This window comes from Hirundo rustica, chromosome 2 (genome assembly GCF_015227805.2).
Source record: "Hirundo rustica isolate bHirRus1 chromosome 2, bHirRus1.pri.v3, whole genome shotgun sequence".
In the NCBI taxonomy this organism is placed as follows: Eukaryota; Metazoa; Chordata; class Aves; order Passeriformes; family Hirundinidae; genus Hirundo; species Hirundo rustica.
In genome coordinates, this window is record NC_053451.1 from 61,366,260 (window position 1) to 61,387,358 (window position 21,099).

General features: G+C 34.9%; 1 protein-coding gene across 2 annotated transcripts in view; it reads left to right on the forward strand.

The window, feature by feature from the left end:
- The window catches only part of TDRD3 (tudor domain containing 3), a 95,178-nt gene that overhangs the window by 43,073 nt on the left and 31,006 nt on the right, over positions 1–21,099 (forward strand). The window contains exons 2-10 of one of the 2 annotated variants that reach the window (XM_040055085.2): positions 349–433; positions 4,136–4,201; positions 7,187–7,347; positions 9,376–9,517; positions 14,733–14,804; positions 15,277–15,426; positions 16,118–16,258; positions 17,191–17,347; positions 18,006–18,131. In XM_040055085.2, coding sequence (XP_039911019.1) covers positions 349–433; positions 4,136–4,201; positions 7,187–7,347; positions 9,376–9,517; positions 14,733–14,804; positions 15,277–15,426; positions 16,118–16,258; positions 17,191–17,347; positions 18,006–18,131 — 1,100 coding nt within the window. Of the gene's footprint in view, positions 1–348; positions 434–4,135; positions 4,202–7,186; positions 7,348–9,375; positions 9,518–14,732; positions 14,805–15,276; positions 15,427–16,117; positions 16,259–17,190; positions 17,348–18,005; positions 18,132–21,099 lie in introns of those variants that run through there. The other variant, XM_058419269.1, reaches the window with a different exon arrangement.

Genomic DNA, 21,099 nt, shown 5'->3' on the forward strand with positions numbered 1-21,099 from the left:
GATTCTGAAACCAGGTTCCTGTAATTCAGGATCATGAGGAACATGGGCATTAGGAACACAGGGTTTACCCTTTTTGTGATGGCTCTGATTACTTTGTAAGTGCAACTTTTTTTCTTGTTTGCATTTTTAAAAAATTTCTTCTATTTAGAAATTATGAAATAAGAAATATTTTTCTTAACCTCATCTCAGTTTAAGGAAACTGATTACATTATGTAATTTTTCAAGTATTTTTGCATCTATGCTTCACCAGTACAAAATGCAGGAACTAAAGACAGTCTCATAGACAGAAAAATGTTTGTCTCATTGATACATCATGTGATATTCTAATTTTTTTTTCTTCTTTAACAGGTATCTTTCAGATGAAGGAATTGAAGCTTGCTTAAGTTCATCTGAAAAAGTTAATACAAATGATATTATCCTAATTGCCCTTAATGTAAGTTATGGTAGTGAAAATGTTTTTTCTGAGAAGTCATGTTAAATATAATAGATCTAATGGCTCAAGTATAGGTTTGTGTGTTGTCTAATTAAATGTACTATTGTCTGTGTGATTTATGGAAAGGATGGAGTACTTACCTCTCTCCTTGCCTGTATGAATTGCGAATTTTACTTGGAAAGAATATCTATTCCAAACTGCAAAACCCATAGGAGAAAAAATGAACAGATTTTAGCAGTAGGAAAATATTTTTTTGTTTATGAAATGTAAAACTAAAGTCAAACTACAAGCAGTAATACAACCAGAAGTGCTATGTAATGATACGAGTATGAAATTTTTGTACAAGTTTGTTGGGATGAATAAAACACCCTTACTTTGAGTTCTGGATGTGATACTCCCTAAAGCACATTCAGACTACATATCCAGTCTTGTATACATATTTATGTAACTAAAACCTGTTTTTTGTCTTTACTGTATAAATCTAGATTAGTAGTCATAATTTTGGCAAAAAAATTAAAAAGGAATATACAAAATAGAGCAACATCTTTGAAGTAATATACCATAATATTTTTAAGCATTTGAGAAAAATGTGCATGTGAATCCCTGTTTTTTAGAATTCTGATATATACATTGTTGGTAAACATTAATAAGTCTGCTGCCTTTCTTAATTAATGTATTTGTTATTTTAACATAATTTATCAAATCCATACTCAGATGTTTTATATGGTTTAGTATAAAATTTGTAATAACTATATGTAGTTTCAAGGGGGAAAATAATTCAATAAAGTGCTTAAGAGAAAAGTATTCTTCCTTGGTGAAATTTAAAATAATAAAATAATGGAATTATGTGAGAGTTGTTGGGGATTATTTTGTCTACCTTCAAGATTCAGCCACTAGATTATTTTTAGATAATACTCTGAAAGTGTCACTTCTGCTACTTTCACTTACTCTTTAAAGCATGTGTTCAGTCACTCATGTATGCAGGCACCAGTTCATGTAAGGAATATGAAAAGAATTAAAGGAAAATTATAATGCAAAGATGCAAAGAATGTAATACAAAACATGCAGAAGGCAGACGTTTGATTTCTGGACCAGAGCAGTATGCCCATGTACTTGAGAATGTATTGCTGCTTTATACAAAACCCAGATAAAATACTTGTGAGTTGCTGGGTGTTGCCCTGCATATAATCATCTGCTGCAACAGGTACTGATGTGATCATTTGTGCCTGTGTTGTTATTTTAGGTTTGTTTGTTAGATAATAAAAAGAAATCAGAAATGTTGCACAAGTACTCCCAAGCCAGAATTAATGGCCTATCACTTTTTATCATTAAGTCAGTTGTTTGTGTGCCCAGAAGATTAACTCATCTGTTGAGTAAATAGAGAGTAGCAGTGTGTCTATAAAGGCAGGATAACAGTGAGTTTATATGCCACTTCTTTCAAATTCTTCCTTGACTGCTAGAGGCATGTTTCAGGTAGAAGAAATCAAGAAGTCAGCTGACCTTTTTTACCTTTTTTAGGTGTGTGTGTGTGAGTTGCTTAAATAAGTATGAAGTAGACATCAGTGTATCTTCAGTTGTTCATTAAAAAAAACAACTGCTTTTATTTTGTCCAAGAACTTAAAAAGAATTTGTAAAAGTTGTGTCCCCTTCCACTGCTCTGATTGCAAAGGTTTAGGCAAGGGCAAGTCCTGCCTGAGCAACCCAGTGACTTTCTCTGATTCGATGACTGCATCAGTGGGCAAAGGAGGGGCTACAGATGTCACTTATCTGGTCCTCTCTAAAGCTTTTGACACAGTCCCTGAGAATAACCTTCTTTCTCAGCTGGAGAAAGATTGATTGAATTAATGGATTGTTAGAAGTATAAGAAAGTAGTTGGACAGTCCCATCCAGAGGGTAGTGGTCAGTGGCTCAGAGTCCCAATGGACATCAGTGATGAGTGGTATCCCTCAGAGATCTGTATGGGGACCAGTGTCACTGAAAATCTTCATTAATGACAGAGATGAAGGGATCGAGGGCACCCTCAGCAAATTTGCAGATGACACCAAGCTGAGCAGTGAAGTTGACACACCTATAGGACAGTCTGCCATCCAGAGGGACCTGGACAAGTTGAAATGTGGGCCCATGGGAATCTCATGAGGTTTAACAAGACCAAGCGCAAGGTGGTACAACTGAGTCAGGGCCAGCCCCAGTATCGACACAGGCTGGAGATGAACAGCTGGAGCACAGCCCTGCTGAGAAGGACTTGGGGGTGCTGCTGGATGAGGGACTGGACATGACCCAGCTCTGTGCACTCAGCCCAGAAAGCCAAACATGTCCTGGGCTGCATCCAAAGCAGCGTGGGCAGCAGGGCCAGGGAGGAGATTCTACTCCTCTGCTCCCCTCTGGTGAGACCCCACCTGCACCAAGCTCTGGGGTCCCCAGTGCAGGAAGGACATGGACCTGTGGGAGCAAGTCCAGAGGAGGGGACACCAAGATGATCAGAGAGATGGGGCAGCTCTCTTGTGAAGAAAAGCTGGGAGAATTGGGATGGTTCAGCCTGGAAAAGAGAAGGTTTAGGGGTGACCTAATTGTGGCCTTCTGGTGCCTGAAGGAAGCTTATGAGAAAGATGGAGAAAGAGACTTTTTAGAAGGACACGTAGTGAAAAGACAAGGGGTAATGGCTTCATTCTGAGAGTAGGTTTAGGCTAGATATTAGGAGGAAATTCTTTACTGTGTGGGTAGTGAGGCACTGAAACAGATGACTCAGAGAAGTCATGGATGCCTCATCCCTGGAAATGTTTAGGAGTGGGTTGGATGGGCTCTTGAGCAATAAGGTCTTAGTGGAAAGTGTATCCTGCCCATAGGAGGTGAGTTGGAACCAGATGTTCTTTAAAGTCTCTTTCAACCCAAAACATTTTATGATGATTCTGTGATACAGATATGGGACACACAGGAACAGTTCATAGGAGCCTGTGTGCTATTCAGGGGCACACAACTGACAGATGAGTTTCCTCAGATGTGCTCAGATTGAAAAACTGAATGTGCTTCCTCATCATTACCTGGCTATCTTGTGCAACAGAGAGAAGATTGGGCATTTATTCCCTCTACAGATATTCAGTAAATATGCGAAAAGTGCATTCTTACGGTTTTTTTTCATTTGTAACGTACCAGTGTTTTTCACTGAAAACCGGAATAAATCAATTGTTTATATTATTTCAGATACTAAAATACAATGCTGCTCAGTTCTAGATCAGGGTGCCAGAAGAGTAGGCCATTGACATATATTAACAGCAAAATATTGTTCAGGTCCCTGTAGTAATTACATTTAGCACATTTTCTTTTGAAAAAGTTGTTTATGATCATCATAAATAAGGATTTGTGCATGTAAAAAGACACAAACTAAATATACTTTTCTCTAAGTGCCAGATGAAGAACAAGGATCTCACAGTTATGTTTAACCATTAAACATTGCATTTTGTCTATTTAAGATTTTGTCTATTTAAGAGCATTTTAATCAATACTGAAAGTGTACTTAAAGCAAGAATATATTTTAGAAAGCAAAAGGATTTCTTTTATAAACTCTTGAGTTGTTGAATTTTTTATCACACACAGGAGTGGATTTCTGTAATAAATAGTTGTCATTATGGGGAAAACGCCATTTTTCCTATTTTTTTAAGTGCATATTTTAAGTTAATATTTTCTTGTCTTCTGTAATCATTTCAGACAGATTTAAGAACGATCGGCAAGAAATTCCTCCCCAGTGACATCAATGGTGGAAAAGTGGAAAAGGTAGACGATGTTTTTACTTCACATTTCTGTGTTCTATGATTTCTGTGATGACAGCCTTCCATGGCACATTAGTCTGGTTTTGTCATTACTTCACATACAAAACCCCCCGATGTTTGAATATATTATAGTGTAAATATATGAACGTATGCTCCATAAAAGAGGACGTTTTGGGTTTTATTTCACAACTTTGAAATGCTTAAATAAAAATCTGAACAATCCTGGCAACTTCATTTGTTGCTGAAAAGTCATTTAACTTGTTTGGTCTTGACATTGTATCAGAATTTCATTTTTCCCCCTCATTATCCTGAGAGGGCAACAAAGCAGGTCAGAAATAAATCAAAGTAGCTGTTTGATTATGATATACAGAGTGATACAATTTAATGCTGTGTCACTTGCCTTCTGACATCCATGGCTATCACTATGTACTTTATGGCTGTTTATCCCACAGGTTTTGTGGATAAAACATGTTAGATGGTGTAACACTTCAGGTGCTAGAGAAGAGTACTATACTTGAAACTTCAGTGTGCTGGATTTTAATGCATATAGAGTGTTCCGGTGAAAATGAAGTTCATACCCTTTCTGGTTTGTTCCTTACATGTGATTCAGAGAGTGGATAAATGAAGGAATTTTATTTTAAACCTAGCAGTGGTTCTCACTTCAATCTTTATCACTTCAAATATTGACAGTCTATCACTGACGTGAAAATTCTGGGGAAGCATATTTCTTTACTGTTGAAATTCACATAATGGTAGATTCAGGTGGGTTTGTTTTAAGAAAGCGAGATTGATTGATGAGAGAGCCTGTTAACAGCTGTTTGGATTTGTTTATTCTGTTGTCTGAATGGAGTGGTCACTGCTGCAAGCTCCGACTTCTACAAGAGAAAAAGCACAAACATTGCCATTTATGCAAAGCACACTCAAGAGAGAGTCCATTGCAGGAGCATAGATTTTTGCTAGGCAGCAAAAATCTATTATGTAGGAAACTAACTTTATGGGAAGAGTTTTATTAACTTTATCTATATTTGTAGATCTTTAGAAAACTATTCTAAAAAAAACCAAACCAGACACTTGCAAACCATTTCCTGGAGGGTGATAGTCCTTCAGGTTTTGGAAAGAATTACACAGAGAAGAATCTGCTTGAGGAGGGCTCCTATTTATAATTTTAGCTCAAGCTATTAGATACTATGTTGAATCCTTGCTTTCTTAACTGTGATTTCCTTTTTTTTGAGTAACATAAAGCAAATCTGACTCCTTAATCAGTGCTGCTGTTTAGCGTTCAATGTCTACAAATACATTATGTTATAGAGCTATGTCTTTACAAAAAATAATATTTGCTTTATGAGAGAGGAACAACTTCTTAGTATAATCTCTCCATAGGAAGTAGTAGTTTGTTGTTCAGAAATCTTTCAGTCAAAAAGAGAAATTATGTGCTATGATTGTTCCTCTCAGTCAAGACTAACATCGGTATTATGTTTCTGTATCTTGAGAACCTATGATGTATTTCCATCTTGCATAGAAAATAACTTTATTTAAAAAATAACTTTTTATGTAACTATTTGCCTATTATAATAAGCAAATAGTTGCATAAAAGCTGGGAGAGTCCTAGTATGAAACATGAGTATTTGACCATTATAGATAGTTATCAACTTCAGTAATTAATACACAGAGCTGTCTCATTCACTCATTTAATATCTCTGTTTTGTATGGGTTTAAAATAAAATCAATATTACCAGCATTAACCACAAGATGGCCACATTTGCATAGGATTTGGGAAAACTGAATCTTCCCATTTCTACCTAGACTGTATACCATAATGATACCTTTAGTATTTTTGAAGGAATTAAAATGCAAAGAAGGCTATAAAGTTACAACATATAATTTAATAGCTGTTACATTTAAGGTGTTACTGGGGTTTTTTTGAAAATTGTCATTATAATAGAAACATTAACTGCAGAAAAAGCATTCAGAAAGGGTTTAAGTTGTGATCTCAGAGTTCCTTTCTGAATAACTGGCAAATTGATGGTAAGCAGCTGGAAACATAAGGAGCCAGCAATTTAATTCCTGGCATTTAATTCCTGGCAAGGGCTACTCATATGCGCTCCTGTTTTCTTATTTATTAGTTTCTCTTCTTTTTATATATACTTACCTACTGGTTAACTGCTCTCAGTTTGTGTACTTCTGGCTACCTATTCTGTTTCTTCAAGGTGTACTTTTTCATCTTTTCACTGTCATTTAGGAGCTAGAGATGAGATGAGCAGCCACAGGCTTTTTTTTTTTTTTTTTTTTTTTTTCCCCAGAGAAATTAAAATTACTTAGCTATTGCTGAAATGTGATAAATGGCTTGGGTGGTTGGTTTGGGCTTGGGTTTTTATTTTGATGGGTTTTGTTTTCCTGTTTGTTTGTTTTTTGGTTTGTGTGGGGTTTTTTGTTTGTTTAGGTATTTTTGGTTATTTTTTTTTTTTTTGTAGCATAGATTGTGGTGTAGTAGAATATCCATTTTTATGTAATCAATAGACAGGTGATGTCCTTTCAGTTTGTTATCTTTTGATTGGACCATGTTCAAAGAAGCTATGTTTGTAGTTGGTCTTTACAAAGCAGTTGTACTTGAAATTCCGTCTTGATCCAAACAGATAGTCTTCTAAGCTGTTTTTTTTGTTCTTTAGAAGACTTTGTCAGTGACATCTTATCTGGACTCCATACTATGTTTGAAGTGACAGTATCTGTGGTTTTGTTTGTTTGCCTCCTCAACTGTTTTCATTCACTTTTGTTGTATAATTGATGTATGAAGCATCACAACTGTTTCTCTGAAAAAGCCATTTTTATCATGCTTTAGAACATGGGCCACATGAGTGATAGAAATTCAACATGACTGCCTGATCAAATGACATTTTTCTTTGCCTGGAGGCATCTCTTGGTATGTCTAGATATTGCAGTGTGTTTGCTTAACAGTGCTAACAATTTTGTCTTTTCTGTTTGACTTATCTAGCTGGAAGGGCCATGTGTCCTGCAAATACAGAAAATTCGCAATGTTGCTGCACCAAAGGATAATGAAGAATCTCAGGCTGCTCCCAGAATGTTACGTTTACAGATGACTGATGGACACACAAGCTGCACAGCTATAGAATACAGTAGCATGTCAAAAATAAGGTGAACAGCTTTCTTTTACATGTTTTTCTTTGACACTTAAATGTCCTTGAAGTAATGGAAGTGTCCTTAGTAATTTATGCAAAAAGTTGCTTGACACAAGAGGCTTCCTTCTTGGTTTTGGATATAAAGGAGAAACTTAAATTCAGCATGTAAAGGTATATATGAATGTAATTTGCAGTTCTGTTTATGCTGAACTACATGATGGAAGAAAGTGGATTTTTGCAGCCATGTACTGAATTGTAGTTTCACAACACACAGCATTTTGGGTGTGTGTGTAAACTTGGGCCAAATTCCCAATTTTTAGTAGTAGCAGATCTTTTGCCTTGCGTTTGTAGCAGGAACGCCACAGGCTTAACACTCCTAAGCCAGTGCTACTAATGATGCTTAACCATGGGCAGGCCTTTAACTTGGATATTTCTTCAGTTAAAAGTGAAGGGTAAGAGAGCTGATTATTGCTGAACATGGGGATATTTGTGTGTTTGGTTATGGAGGTGCTAAATACGATTTCTGGTGTTTAGTCTGCACAGTCGTGGTGTGCTCTGCATTTTTCTATTTTGGATAACCTTGGTTTAAAAAAACCCCTTCTTCTGTCTTTCCCTGCTAGTTGCAACAGTTAGATGTAGATATATACTTGACTTTTGAATATCATCTTTTTAATGGTTCCTTCTGAGCAGGAGCCAGCTTGCAGTTTAGAGTGATGCTGTCAGAGCATTTAATGATATTTTAATTTTAGCTTGAGCCAGCAACTTGGAATATCATATTCCAATGCGAATATAAAGAGAGCAATAAAGGAAGGCAAACAGACTCCTGTGTAAGTAGATTCTAGATCACAAAATGTTTTAAGATGAACACCCAGTACAAGACATAATTTGAAAGCTTTTTGATAAAATATCAAAAAGTTAGAGAACTCATTGTTCTTTTTACGTAACATTTAAAGATTTCATTTGTGTTATATGTATTTGTTTCAGGTTTGACGTTGGGCTATTAAACTGCAATAATATGCTGTTTCAGTACATAGTGTTACTTTAAATTAAAATCACAATTTTCTTTTAAATTGTAGTTTTTTCATGACTATGGCTTTCATTTACCCCTTTCCCCTTACCTAATTTTTTTTTCTGTATTTCTTTCATGTCTGTTTCTTGATCTTATTTTCTTTGCCTTTATCAGAACAATCCAAAATTCCATTAACATTGCTAAGGTTAAGTGCCACTGGTACTATAACTGGCTGACACCACTATGAATTTTCCTCACCATGTGGTATGGGCCTGTGATTGCAACAGTAGCTTTAGCATATTTTGAAGAAGTTGTCTCTCAGTTGAAAGGTTTTAATTGTCTGTGTCATGTTTCTTACGAGAAGGAGCAGTTTCCAGATTGCACTGCTTGTCATATCTTTCAATTGCATGTTAGGAATACATGATGCCTTTATGCTTCTGCTCTTGCTTTTCCTAGGATAGATTCATGTGAGAAGAAGATGAGGTGTCTCCATGTGGGAGCTGATGACAGAAAATATTCACATGTTTTTAAATTATAGAGCAGTGAGAGAAGAAGCACTACGAGATGCGTTATATAATAAAGTACTGTCAAGTCCTAGCTCTTAGCAATGCGGAGAAAGGTTCCTTTCTAAGCACTCTGTGTCTCTACTAAGTTAAATGTCTAAAAAAAATATTAAATTATTAATTATTTAGAAATCCACGCTTAATTGTAAATATGAGAAACCTGCCTCAAAGTCAGTTGTCTAAGAATATCATCTGATAGTTGAAACAAATCGTATCCTTTGTTTGGTACTATGAAATTGGATATTAACCAAACAGACAATTTGCCAATATTCATCTCTGTTACAATCTACTTTGCAGTATGGCATTTTTGAGTAATGGGTGGGAAGTGTTCCAATAAAGCTATTGAGAAGTATTGTGCTTTTGATGCTAATTTTTTATTATGGCATATGAAAATGTTGGAGCTATAATAAGAGTAGGTTTTTTTGTGGCAGAATATGTATTTGAATTTTTTTATTTTTGTTTCTACCTCTAGCCTGAACACTCCACCTGGAACAAAAATTAAGCTTTCAGGAATTGTTGAAGTGAGAAATGGATTCTTGCTGTTGGATGACAGTAACACAGCAGTTCTTGGAGGTGAAGTGGAGCATCTTATAGAAAAGTGGGAATTACAAAGGGTGAGGTAACACCACTGGAAATGCTTGTCTTACAAGTTCCATATTAAGTTTTAAAATGTCAAGCTTATTCCGTTGACTGTGAACTTTTGTATAATAAGCTTTAAGAATTGTACTGTCCGAATAGTTTTAGGGCTGCAGCCAAATATATGCAAGTAGGTCTTATGTATAATGTTGCAAATTAAAAAAGTACAAGTGATCTTTGTGTGGGAATTGATTCCTTTCTGCATGGTTTGAAAACATTAATCAAACAAATTTATTTGGGTAAGTAGTCATGGGTGGTTGCTTTCTTAAACAATGTGTTTGGTACCAATATACTATGGAGTTCTGCCTTATACAGTTACTGTCTACAGACGGTTGTTGTTGGGTTGTTTTTTTTTTTTTTTTTTTTTTTTGAGGCAAAAATAATAGAATAAATGTACAGAAAGCATTGAAGTTGGTAACCTGTATTCCACATTTCATCAGTACTTGTAGATAAATTGCGGTTACAAAGTCAGTTTGGAGATTTAAAATTCTTCAACAAGGCATAAATATGTGTAAACTCCTTAATTTTGGTTTCTGTCCCAGTAGAACAAAAGTGGCTGCAGGAATATTTTTTCATACATTTTCTCACAAACATGTGGAAGTTCCTAGGGCAGGAGTTGTGACTCTACTACCATTAGTCCCAAATACTTGTCTGATTAACTATGGCTACTACAACCATACGCATCTCTGTATTTTTGCATTTACATCTCTGAAACAGAATAGCTGCTTATGAGCGTGGTGGTTAGTTCCATATGAGGTACTCCTTTTATTGTTGCTCCTGCTAAGTTGGGCTCAGTAATTTTTGTTAGAACTAGCCTTCTTTGGTGTTTGGTTGTGCTTAATAGATTTTGGCAAACAAGGCCAAAATTAATTTGAATTTTAGAGCTGTGTATTCTAGTAGATTCTGTTTGGCACCCTTAAACTTTTATAGCTGAAAATAAGAGTCATTAAAACACAAAAGCATTCCTGGTTTTAAATGAAGCCTTCAAAATAAGAAAGGTTCTGGGGTCAACAGCTGAAACATCCCTTTTATGATTTTTATTCTTACTTAGTATTAAGTCTTGTGAATTCTCTCTTCAGTTAATAAACACCGAGTTTTAAGGTAGATGGGGCAGAAGAGAGAACATAGAGCTAATACCTTCTTAAGAATGCCGTGCAATTCACAAGGCAAGAATAGAACTGGTTTGCTTTCTTGGTGATATTTTGGACAGTCTGTTTTCATATTTCTTCTACCTGGACTTCAACAGATAATTTTTGCTTTATAATTAATAATTGGTTTTCAAAATCAGTATCAAGAAGTAACTTGGAACAGACTCTCTTTACATAAATAAAAAAAGCAAAACATTTAATAGTTAAAGGCGTGCTGCTGACTGCAGCTTTCAGCAGTTGTTAGCCAGTTCTCTTGGCTGTAGCAATATGTTTAACAGAGTGGTAGCTGTCACTGATTTGCTCTGTTAAGATCCAGAAAGTTAACTATTGCCTGCTGCTATCCCCTCTATGCTCTGGTTCTCAAACTTTTGGAGTTTGCCAGAGTATTGTTTTCTTTTTCTTGTTGACCAGCTCACAACACATGAATGTGGCCATGTCAGGAAAGCTGTGGGTGACAAGGAATCAGGTTGGACAGGTGAACCATGACCACTGGAAATTGGAGTTCCAGTTCTATATCCAGACTGACAGCTAGACAGATAGGGCTCAAACGAATCTGTAGAAGCCAGATGCTACACAGTAGCAGTTTCCCTATGAACTTGGTGCTTCTATCCTGTTCAGAAAGGTTTGTAGAAGAGTACAGCTGACAAATAAGCATAATTGCTAAAATATCTGAGAGGTGATAAGGATATTGCCACTCCATGTCTAATCTTGCCATGGAAGCTTAAATAAAATGCTGAATTGTGTTTGCATGAAAAGACTAAAAATTTTATTTGTGTAACTATTTCAAATTACTTGTTTTGAAGCTAGTTTTTTTATTTTTTGATGGCAGTTTTATATTTTCTCTTCACTAGTAAGTCTGAGATGTGTTAATTTGGCTTCCCGTGTAGATGATGAAATAAAGGGGTTTTATATTTAGTGTAAAGTTAGTGTTATTAAGCCAAATAACATTATGAAACTTTAGAACAGAAGTTGTTTATCCTATCTTAAGGTATTGCCCTTGCACCTACTTGTCAGCTTCTAGTTGTTCAGTTCTATTACTGCTTTTTTCCATTCAGAACAGTATTTGAAATTGCTTTCAGGAGGAATCAAGTTTTAGTACTAAAAGACTCATATTACAATGTAGTATATGTGGAATGAATGCAGTATTATCACACTGCATGAAGAATAAATGTGCTCTTCCTTGTAGCATTAAATTTTATCATAAGGTAAATTCTTGCCTGGAAATTTCAGTGTCTCTATGTAAGTGACAGTAAATAAGTAAGGAAGGAGTAAATAAGGAGTAAACAAGACTGTTACTGTGAGATTTTTTTTCCCCTAAACTATTTGAAAATATAAGGTAAAATGTCATGGACATTTTTAGAAAAAAATACAGTTCCAAATAATTATTACTTTGTGGTGTTCCTCATGTTCTGATGGTCATTGGTGTTCCAAGCACGAAGGATCTGTATCTGTAAGATATTGCTGGTACCCTTCTTAAGGGGGAGGAGTACTTTGTATTGCTATTAAACAAAACACCAGACAATGTGTAAGTGAAGTCTGAAGCAAATCTGCTGAGATTATTGATGAGACTGTTTGCTAGGCTCTTAAATTTTTAACACATCCAGAAGTTAAGAACTCTAGTATACTTAAAGCTTTTTCTCTTTTGGTGAAGGTGAGGATAAATATTGAGATTACCTCATGGAAAAAGGGAGTAGTTTTATGTATCCTTCAAAAGACATCTATAAAGGAAAGTGAGGGTACAATAGTACATAATATCTAGCAATCTTATATTGTAAACCTTAGTTTCTTAAGAGATTCTGTGGGAAATATGTTTTTAGTGTCATGATGCAAATAGAGCAAAAAGGGTAAAAGAGGTACGCTAAATGTATTTATAAAAAAGTTAATGTAACTGATAGTTACTGGTGGGTTATGAGGAAATTTAAGTTAAAAAAGATTATGTATATTGCCGGTGTTTGCAAAGTGTGTTTGCTTTTTATTCGGTGTAATGTGAAATTTTGTTTCTAAAGCAGCAGCTCTCACTTCTCAGCAGAGGGTGCTCCCTGAGAAGACGGTATGAGGGCTTTTATTTACCATTAGATCATTAGAATTCTTTCATTATGGATAACAGTTTTATGCAATAAATTGTTATGATTCAAATTCAGGTAGGTAAATGTTGGTAAATAGGCAGTCAGTTTTAAGGGCTTTTTTGCCATTTGCCCAATTGCACATTTGAGCAGTAGATTGAAACAATCTTTTTTTTTTTGCTATGTGATTTCTTGATTCTGGTTTGGGAAAGAAAAAAAAGTAAATTCAACGTGCTCTTCCTTATTATAGGACATGAGGAATTAATCTGATGCTTGAGTTCTTGTCTAGTGTATAATTATTTTTTTTAATTATAAATTGATTCAATGTGGGAGTTCATTCCAAAGTTGCCTGTATTTCTCTATGTACAAGCAAACAAGCAAACAAATAGAAATGCTAGAATAAGTGCTAGGTTTATTGCACCTGGAGTGCCTGCTCTGGAGAAGTGAAGTGGCTTGGCCATGAAATCACCGTTGTGCTGTGCTTCAGTTAATAGTTACAGAGAAGTGTGAGCATGATGCAGTGATCAGCCCTTGGTAAGATCATATTTCTAAGGCAGCATTTTAAGTGTACTGATTGAAATTAAAGCAGAAGAATTTTATCATTTCTGCACTTCTAAGTGCTTTTTTTGAATAATTTATTGAATACTTTATCAGTATTTTTTGCTCCAAGGCATGAGGAAAAGGATTATTCTTTTTTTTCAACCTTGAAAGGAATTAATAACTATAAATGATTTAGAAAACAGTCTTCAGCTCCTGAATAAAAGTAGTTAACTTGAAAGGAGTGGACCAAAAGTTTTAATTTGGGTGTGTATTAGCTAAATTAATCTATTAACTTCATTTAATAAATTCTCTGATCACATAGTGGCTTAAACCTTATTCGTGTTTTTTACTCCATTTATCACATGATGGATTTAAATCAATTCTACATCAGGGTAATAAATATATAGGTAAATGTCATATTTACCCTAAGTAATTAAGGCTGTCTCTGAAAACAGAGAGTGTATGTAGTCATGTATGAATGTCCACTGGGCGAAAAGGACAATAAGAAATGAAGATGATAAAAGAGATAGATTATAGGAAATTAAATTTTGGTGCATTTTAACAGCAGTAAGGACCTGGTTTTTTTTTTCCCCCTAGTAGCACAGCATTTTGTTCCTAGCAGTGAGAGATCCTCTCCAAAAAGGAGATTATTTTTAGGGAGACATCACTGTCTGAGCACTTATACAGCCTTGGCATACAGAATTGCTGTATCAGGGGATACAATTTTAATTAATCCTTTCTCTGTTTGCTTATGCATGGGATCATGAATTTCACAGGGCGGTTGAGGGTGGAGGTCATCTGGCTCAGTCAAGGCCGCCTAGAGCCAATTGTCCAGGCCAGTGTCCTGGCAGTTTTTGACTGTCTCTAAGGATGGGGACTCCCCATCCTCGCTGTGTCAGTCACCGTCACAATCAAAAAAGTGTTTTGTCCTGGAGGGAATCTCCTGTGTTTCAGTTTCTGCCTACTGTCTCTGTCATCTTACTGAGCACCAGTGAAAAGAGCCTGTCTTCATTGTGAGATTGATAAGGTCCCCCTGATAAGGTCTTCCATTCTCTAGGCTGAATTGGTCCAATCCCTTTTTAAAGGTGCTGGGTGCCTTTAAAATCTCTACTGGCAGCAAGTTGATTGAACGTTGTATGAAGAAACATCTGCTGCCTATTTGTGTGCTGCTTTGTTCTATTAGTGTAGATTTTGGTACGTAACTGAATTTTCTACATTTTCTCTATGTATTAGTAATTATGCAAAATTCCATAGTTTACTTTGTTTCTCTGCCTCTCCTCCAACCCTTTGCTTAACTTAGGTCACCCAAGATTTGAAAATAATAATTTATTTTCTGCTTAAAATATCCATCTTCAAGTTTCATATACTTTCTGAAATAGAGATATTTATCATATAATCTGTTTTCTGTTTGCAATTTATTAATTACCAATTTTCTTTTACAGAGTTTGGCAAAACACAATAGGAGTAACATTGGAACAGAAGGTGGCCCTCCTCCTTTTGTACCTTTTGGGCAGGTATAGTGTACTTCTCTTTGTCACTTCATAAAAGTACCTGTATTATGATGTCTAGGTACCTTGTTCCTTTTAGGTAAAGGCAGTCAAGACACCTTAGATCTTGATAACTTGGATAAAAAATGTGCCTGTTAAAAAACCCCCAAAACTGTGTTAATACTGTCTCTTTGTTGTGTCAGTTTCCAGTAACATTTTTCCTCTCAGTTTCAAACTTAACTTTATTTAGTGTGTGAAGTCTTTGATTTTGCTGGTCAGGTCATGTAGGTACTAATGCAGTCGCTTCTGAAATGGCAAAGAATTTGGCAAGGATCAGCAAATTTCCAAGAACCATTGTGATTACATCACAATGTCTTAGCTACATGATCATATTCTTTATTTGGGGGTCTGCTACTCTAACAAAATAAAACTTGGGTGCATCTTTTTTCAAATGAGAGAAGGCAGCAGAGGTAATTAAAATTTTCTTTTGCATTTTCAGAAATGTGCATCTTACGTGCAAGTGGATAGCAGAGACCTTGATCGCAGAAAGACTCTGCAAATGACAAATACTGTAAAAACTGTTGCGGACAATGATGAATTTGAAAAGCAGAGAACAGCTGCAATTGCAGAAGTGGCAAAGAGCAAAGAGGTTAGAATGAATGTGTTGCGGCATTTTACTTACTGTGATTGATCTTTTCTTGTTAAGTATTTCGTGAATGACAAATGCTTTCTGATATTTGCCTGCTTATAATTCTACTCCTGTATCTTTAAAAAGGTGAATCAGAGTCCTTTTGAATTGATGGCTATATTCTTATTTTAATAAAGCTAATAAATTTATAATAATGTTTTACTGTAGATTTGATTTTGCTACCACTACTAAAAAATGCAGAGTTTACAGTTTTGCTAATAAGATTTAATTAATAAATGCAGGTTATCAATTTTCATCTGCTCTTTTTAATTCTCAAAACCTCCATGATTCCCTGAACTCAGTCTGAAAAAAAATAGCTAGGAAATTTTGTTCTAATCTGTCAGGTTTTTATGTTCTCCTTTGGTCTTCTTTTTAGTTTATTTCTCAAATTGCTTAGCAAGTTGTAATAGTTAGAATAATATACCCTTTTTACAGCCTCATTCAGGCACAGGGGAAAAAATTGCTAACTAATAAATAAATATTCTTCTGTGTATGTGTAAATTAGCGCTTTATTTATTGACCTGGAGCATAATCAAAAAGACCCCCAAAAAACTGCTGCAACAAAAGTACTGCACTTTTTCTACTAGCTAAATATTGAGGCTTATTTTCATTATTTCTGTTTGCTGAAATGTTATTTTGTGCTTATCTAAAGACCAAGACATTTGGAGGAGGTGGTGGTTGTAGCAGAAGCAATCTCAGTGTGAGTGCTGGAGGGAACCGAAACAGGGAACTGTTCCAGAAAGAGAAGATAGCAAAACCAGAGGGGAAGAATGAAGGTGTCTACCGAGAACTGGTAAGATGGAGGACTTCAGTGGAGTCTTAAATGGGTAATATTAAAAACAAACGCCCAGATATAACAAGAATAAAATCAAAATACCTTGAGGCATTATGACTTCCCTTTCAATTAATTTTGAGGTCTGCTTAGAATACTTATGGTGCATTTGTCCCTTACTGAGATAGTTATGAGTTTCACTGTGATTGTGGACTAAACATTTATTCAGTAAAATTTAAATATGTATCTTAGAGGTTAGATTCCATTAGGCTTGGGGTTTTGTAGGCTCTTGATATTGCTACTTTTGAATACATAGACAGAGTGTTATATTCATGGGGTTCCAGTTAAGAATGTTTAGATTGCAGCTGTTGAAGTAGATGTGTAACTGGTATGATTTTGGTGAGGGTGCAACATTATTTTCTGTACTTTATGCTTTGCGATTTCTGTTTTGACTTTTTATCATCATGCTCTATATATAGTTTGGACTAACGGAGCCTGCATTTCTACAGAAGTAAATTGTTTGCATTTCTTTGCTTTCTTCTGTAAAGCCTCTAGCCAGTTAAATTTTCTCCATATTTTAAGAAGTAACTGGGTTTTGCATTGTCTGCAAGTTGTGAAAGGCTTCAAACTGGAAGAGATGGCTAGTTTTGCTACCCATATTATTTTGAGATATTTCTTTTAGTTTTCCTATAGACTAGGAGAATTTGTGCTTGAAAGCCTGTAATAGTAGAACTGAAAACAAATGGATTTAAAACCATACTACTAATAAAAAAATCCCTTGATTAGCTGGTGCCTTCGAGATTGTATGCAAAGATTTTATATAAAACTTAAATATTTATAATAAATTAAACAAGAAATATTGTTTCAATTAAAACTTAAATAAAATTAATGTAAAAGCTGGTGGGTTTATAGAGTACTGTATTTATTGCTTTTGTGTGTACCTTTTATTTCAGGTTGATGAAAAGGCTCTAAAACACATAACAGAGATGGGTTTTAGCAAAGAAGCAGCAAGACAGGCTCTTATGGATAACAGTAACAGCCTAGAGGCAGCATTAAACTTCCTTCTGAACAGCAGTAAACAGAAACCCGTTCAGGGACCACCACCTAGAGGTAAAGCTTGCAAGGAGGTGCTTTAAAACGGTTTACAGGCCAGAGGATTTGTGTATGGTGGATTACTAATGTGGTTATAGAAGGGCATATTTGCATGGTTTTTTTCCTGCAAGTTACAATGTATTGCAAGCCTGAAAACAAATCCCTAAGAAAGGCTTCTGTGTTTTATATTCTTGTCAAAATTTTTGAATTGGAAGTCAGATATTTAATTAGCTTTAGATGGGAAATGTGTATCCTAGAATCACAGAAGTACATGGAAGGGACATTAAAGATAATTTTGTTCCACCTCCCCCACACCCACCTCCCAGACAGAGAGACCACCCACTAGACCAGGTTGCTCAGGGCCCCATCTAACCTGGTCTTGAACACTTTCAAGGATGAAGCATCCACAGCTTCTATGGACAACCTGTTCCAGTGCCTCATCACCCTCATAGTAAAGAATTTCTTCTTCACATCTAATCTAAATCTCTCCAGTTTTTAGTTTAAATTTGTTCTTTTGTTCTCCCTTGTCCTATCACTGCCTTTCTGTGACAGAATCTTTTGAAGACAGAAAATGTGAACATTTTGTAAATCAAATGAAAGCATGTGTGCACCTTTTTTTTTTTTTTTTTTTTTTTTTTTTACTGCCCATTCACATAAAAGCCTTTAATGCTTACAGGTAAGGGGAAGGGCCGAGGCCGAATAAGACCTGAAGATGATGAAGAGCTAGGAAATGCCAGACCATCTGCACCAAGCACACTGTTTGATTTCTTGGAGTCCAAAATGGGTACTCTAACAGTAGAGGGTGAGTTACTGAAATTAATGTATCTGGAACAAATGTAGGATAGTGTAGGTAGAATTTCTTTTCCTAACTCTGTCATCTAAAAGTTGATTCCTGGAACTTCCTCCACAGTCAGTCATTAAAAAAAAAAGAGTTCTTGGAGAATTATTCCTCTCAAAATAAGTTGCTCTGTGGTTAGATGTCTAAAAGTCACTAAATTGAAATAAGATGACATAAATCACAGTTTGTTAATCTGATTGGATTCTTCCCGAATCATGAGCCTTCATTTATGATATTGTAAGTCTTCACTGTATTTATCAAAAATCTAAATATTCAAAGAAAATAACTTTTAAATACACCATCATTCTGCATTAGCTGATATGATTTTGTAAACTGCTCAGGTAATGAATATAACCATATTTTCAGAAAACAAATATAGGGAATGATGTTTGAGATATTTCTTGGCAACTCATTTTACTTACCAAAGATGCATTAGATTTTTTACAGTGAAGAGAAATGGTAGCAGTGGTAGTATTTTTGGCATACACTGCAAACATTGATTTTTCTTTGGATGTATTTTGTACTTATATAGAGATATTACAGAAGACTTTTCTGTTTGACTGAAAGATATTTAAAGGAAAAAAAAAAGAAATAATCCCTGTGGGTTATATAAATTTCTTATTGTCAGTGACTTTGTAATAAGTAGGTAATAGTAGTTTATCAAGACTCATGAAATGAGTGAATTGCTTGTTTGAAATTATACTACTGATTGCTTAGGGGGATTTACATGATCCTTTGGATTTAGTACATGTATGTAGACAACAAAGCATAGTGCTTTTTGAGTAAAGAAATACATATATTTGGTACATTTACTTCAGTTGATAATCTTCAATGTTGCTTTTATGAGTTTTTTTCCTCTTAAATAATAATAAAAATATTCCATAAATGTCATAAGAGGAAAAACATAATTCTATTAAAGGTTTTATACTCCTTCAGTTACCAAAGGTTCTGGCATATTTCCTAGCATGACACACAGGGTTTTTGCTTTTATGTTTTTTTTATCACTATGTTGGTTCTTTTCACTTTTTCGGAGTAGTCAATATGTAATCCAGTGTACTATTACTGAACCATACTTTCCTGAAAAAAAACCAAACCAAACTTGTTAGCATTTTTGAAGAGTTCAGAAAGCGTTCTGATTATTTTGTGAAATTCTTTCCAATCTTTCTCCTGTTTATTTTTTTTTTCTTCGAAAAATAAATGTTGTATTTTGTAAGGCTTTGAAGTGGTTGCTTAGTTTTGTGTTCTTAGCTTTTATTTTCCTTCTTGAATGTGTATAGCCCATAAGATTGCATCTCTGTTTCTATGCCAGGTTTTACTTTTGCTTGCAGAGCCTTTTAAATGGATATTTCAAGGAATACGTAGGCATATGTATTTTTTACTTTCAAAAGTGATTTTTTCCTTGCCAAATTTGAGAAAAACACTGCAGTCTGTTGAATTCAAACACATAATTAAAATCATATATTGAAAGTTAATTTTCTGCCATTTTATTGCCTCTGTCTTAGAAAATCATTTCAGTTAAATTCTTAACTATTACTTTTCTGAGGTTCCATTCAAACTGAGATGACAGGAGTTTTGAAAGTATTTGCTGAATGATCTATCTGCAGTAACCATACTTAACGCTGTGAACTCTTCAGTCATGAAGTCTGCATCCAAATGTCTGCAGAAAACAGGATATATATATATTAATAGTACCTCTTAAATTTAATTTGATCCTGTCATCTGTGAGCAGTAGAGACAGGTAGTTTCCCTTAGAATTAGAAAAGTATTTGTCAGAAATGAAAGGCACGTTGGACAAACTGATCAATAGAACTCAAATATGTAATGTTACAAGCCAAGAATGTCTCTTCATTGATTTTCCTGCACAGTAATACACTAAGGAGCACCCAGGCTGGCAGGTTTTTCTCCATTTATAGTCACCAAACACTGTGCTATAATACATATAAAAGAAGATAGATTGTTCTGCAGTATTTCTGGTACCTTGCTGTCCTGTATGGTCTCTAAAATCTCGCATTGTTTTTTAGGTATTCAGAAAGAAAGGTTTGTATAGGGAGAGTGGTTTTTGAATAAACGAGCACACCCCTACTGTTATATGTTTGTATATGACCAAACAGATAATTACCTGGAATGGCCATATTTATCATTATTGCAAGCATTAAAGTCCTGTACATTTCAGACAGAGTGTAATTCCTTCTAAATAACTCAGAGTTTATGTAAAATCCAAAAAAAGGCAATTTTGCTGAACTGAGCTAAATATTTTTTAATCCCGTACTACGCCGAGTTTTCTGCAAAATCTTATGTGATCTGGGGAGAGAAAATGTCTGAAACAAAGAATTGTTTCTCTTTTCAAGTGTGCAGAGGATTGATTTGCTTTGTGCAAATCAATCCTTGTTTTTCTTATCTACTGGTCCTAGTTGCACCTGAAACCTCAGGAGTGGGGAGAATTTCTTAATTCACTTCTGGCTGCGTGGTTCTATTGCTGAACAGGAACTGCAGAACTGTTGTCAAATTTTTTCTTTGATTTGGTATGTTTTCATACTTGTATTTAGACCAAGTAGAAAAACATTTATGAATTGAAATACCTTAGTATTTTTTAGGAGGTACTTATATTCCTTTTAAAAGTTAAGACAGCACATTATGTTTCTTCTGGTTTGCTGTTTGTTTCTTTTAAAGTACATATTAGTTATTAAAAAGCATGTTAGTATAATGCTCCATAAGTAATACCCTGTGATGGGTTTTTTAATGTTTTATCTCCTTTTTTCAGTTAAGGAAGTACTGTTTTAAGTAATTACAACTATCAAAAGTATTAAATACCTGCTTCCATGATCTGTCATCTCTTTAATTTTAAAACACAGCATACTTTAAACATACTTTATTTAAATGAAATGCAAAGAATTAAAACAATCATATCTTTAGCTTTAAACTGCATGTTTAT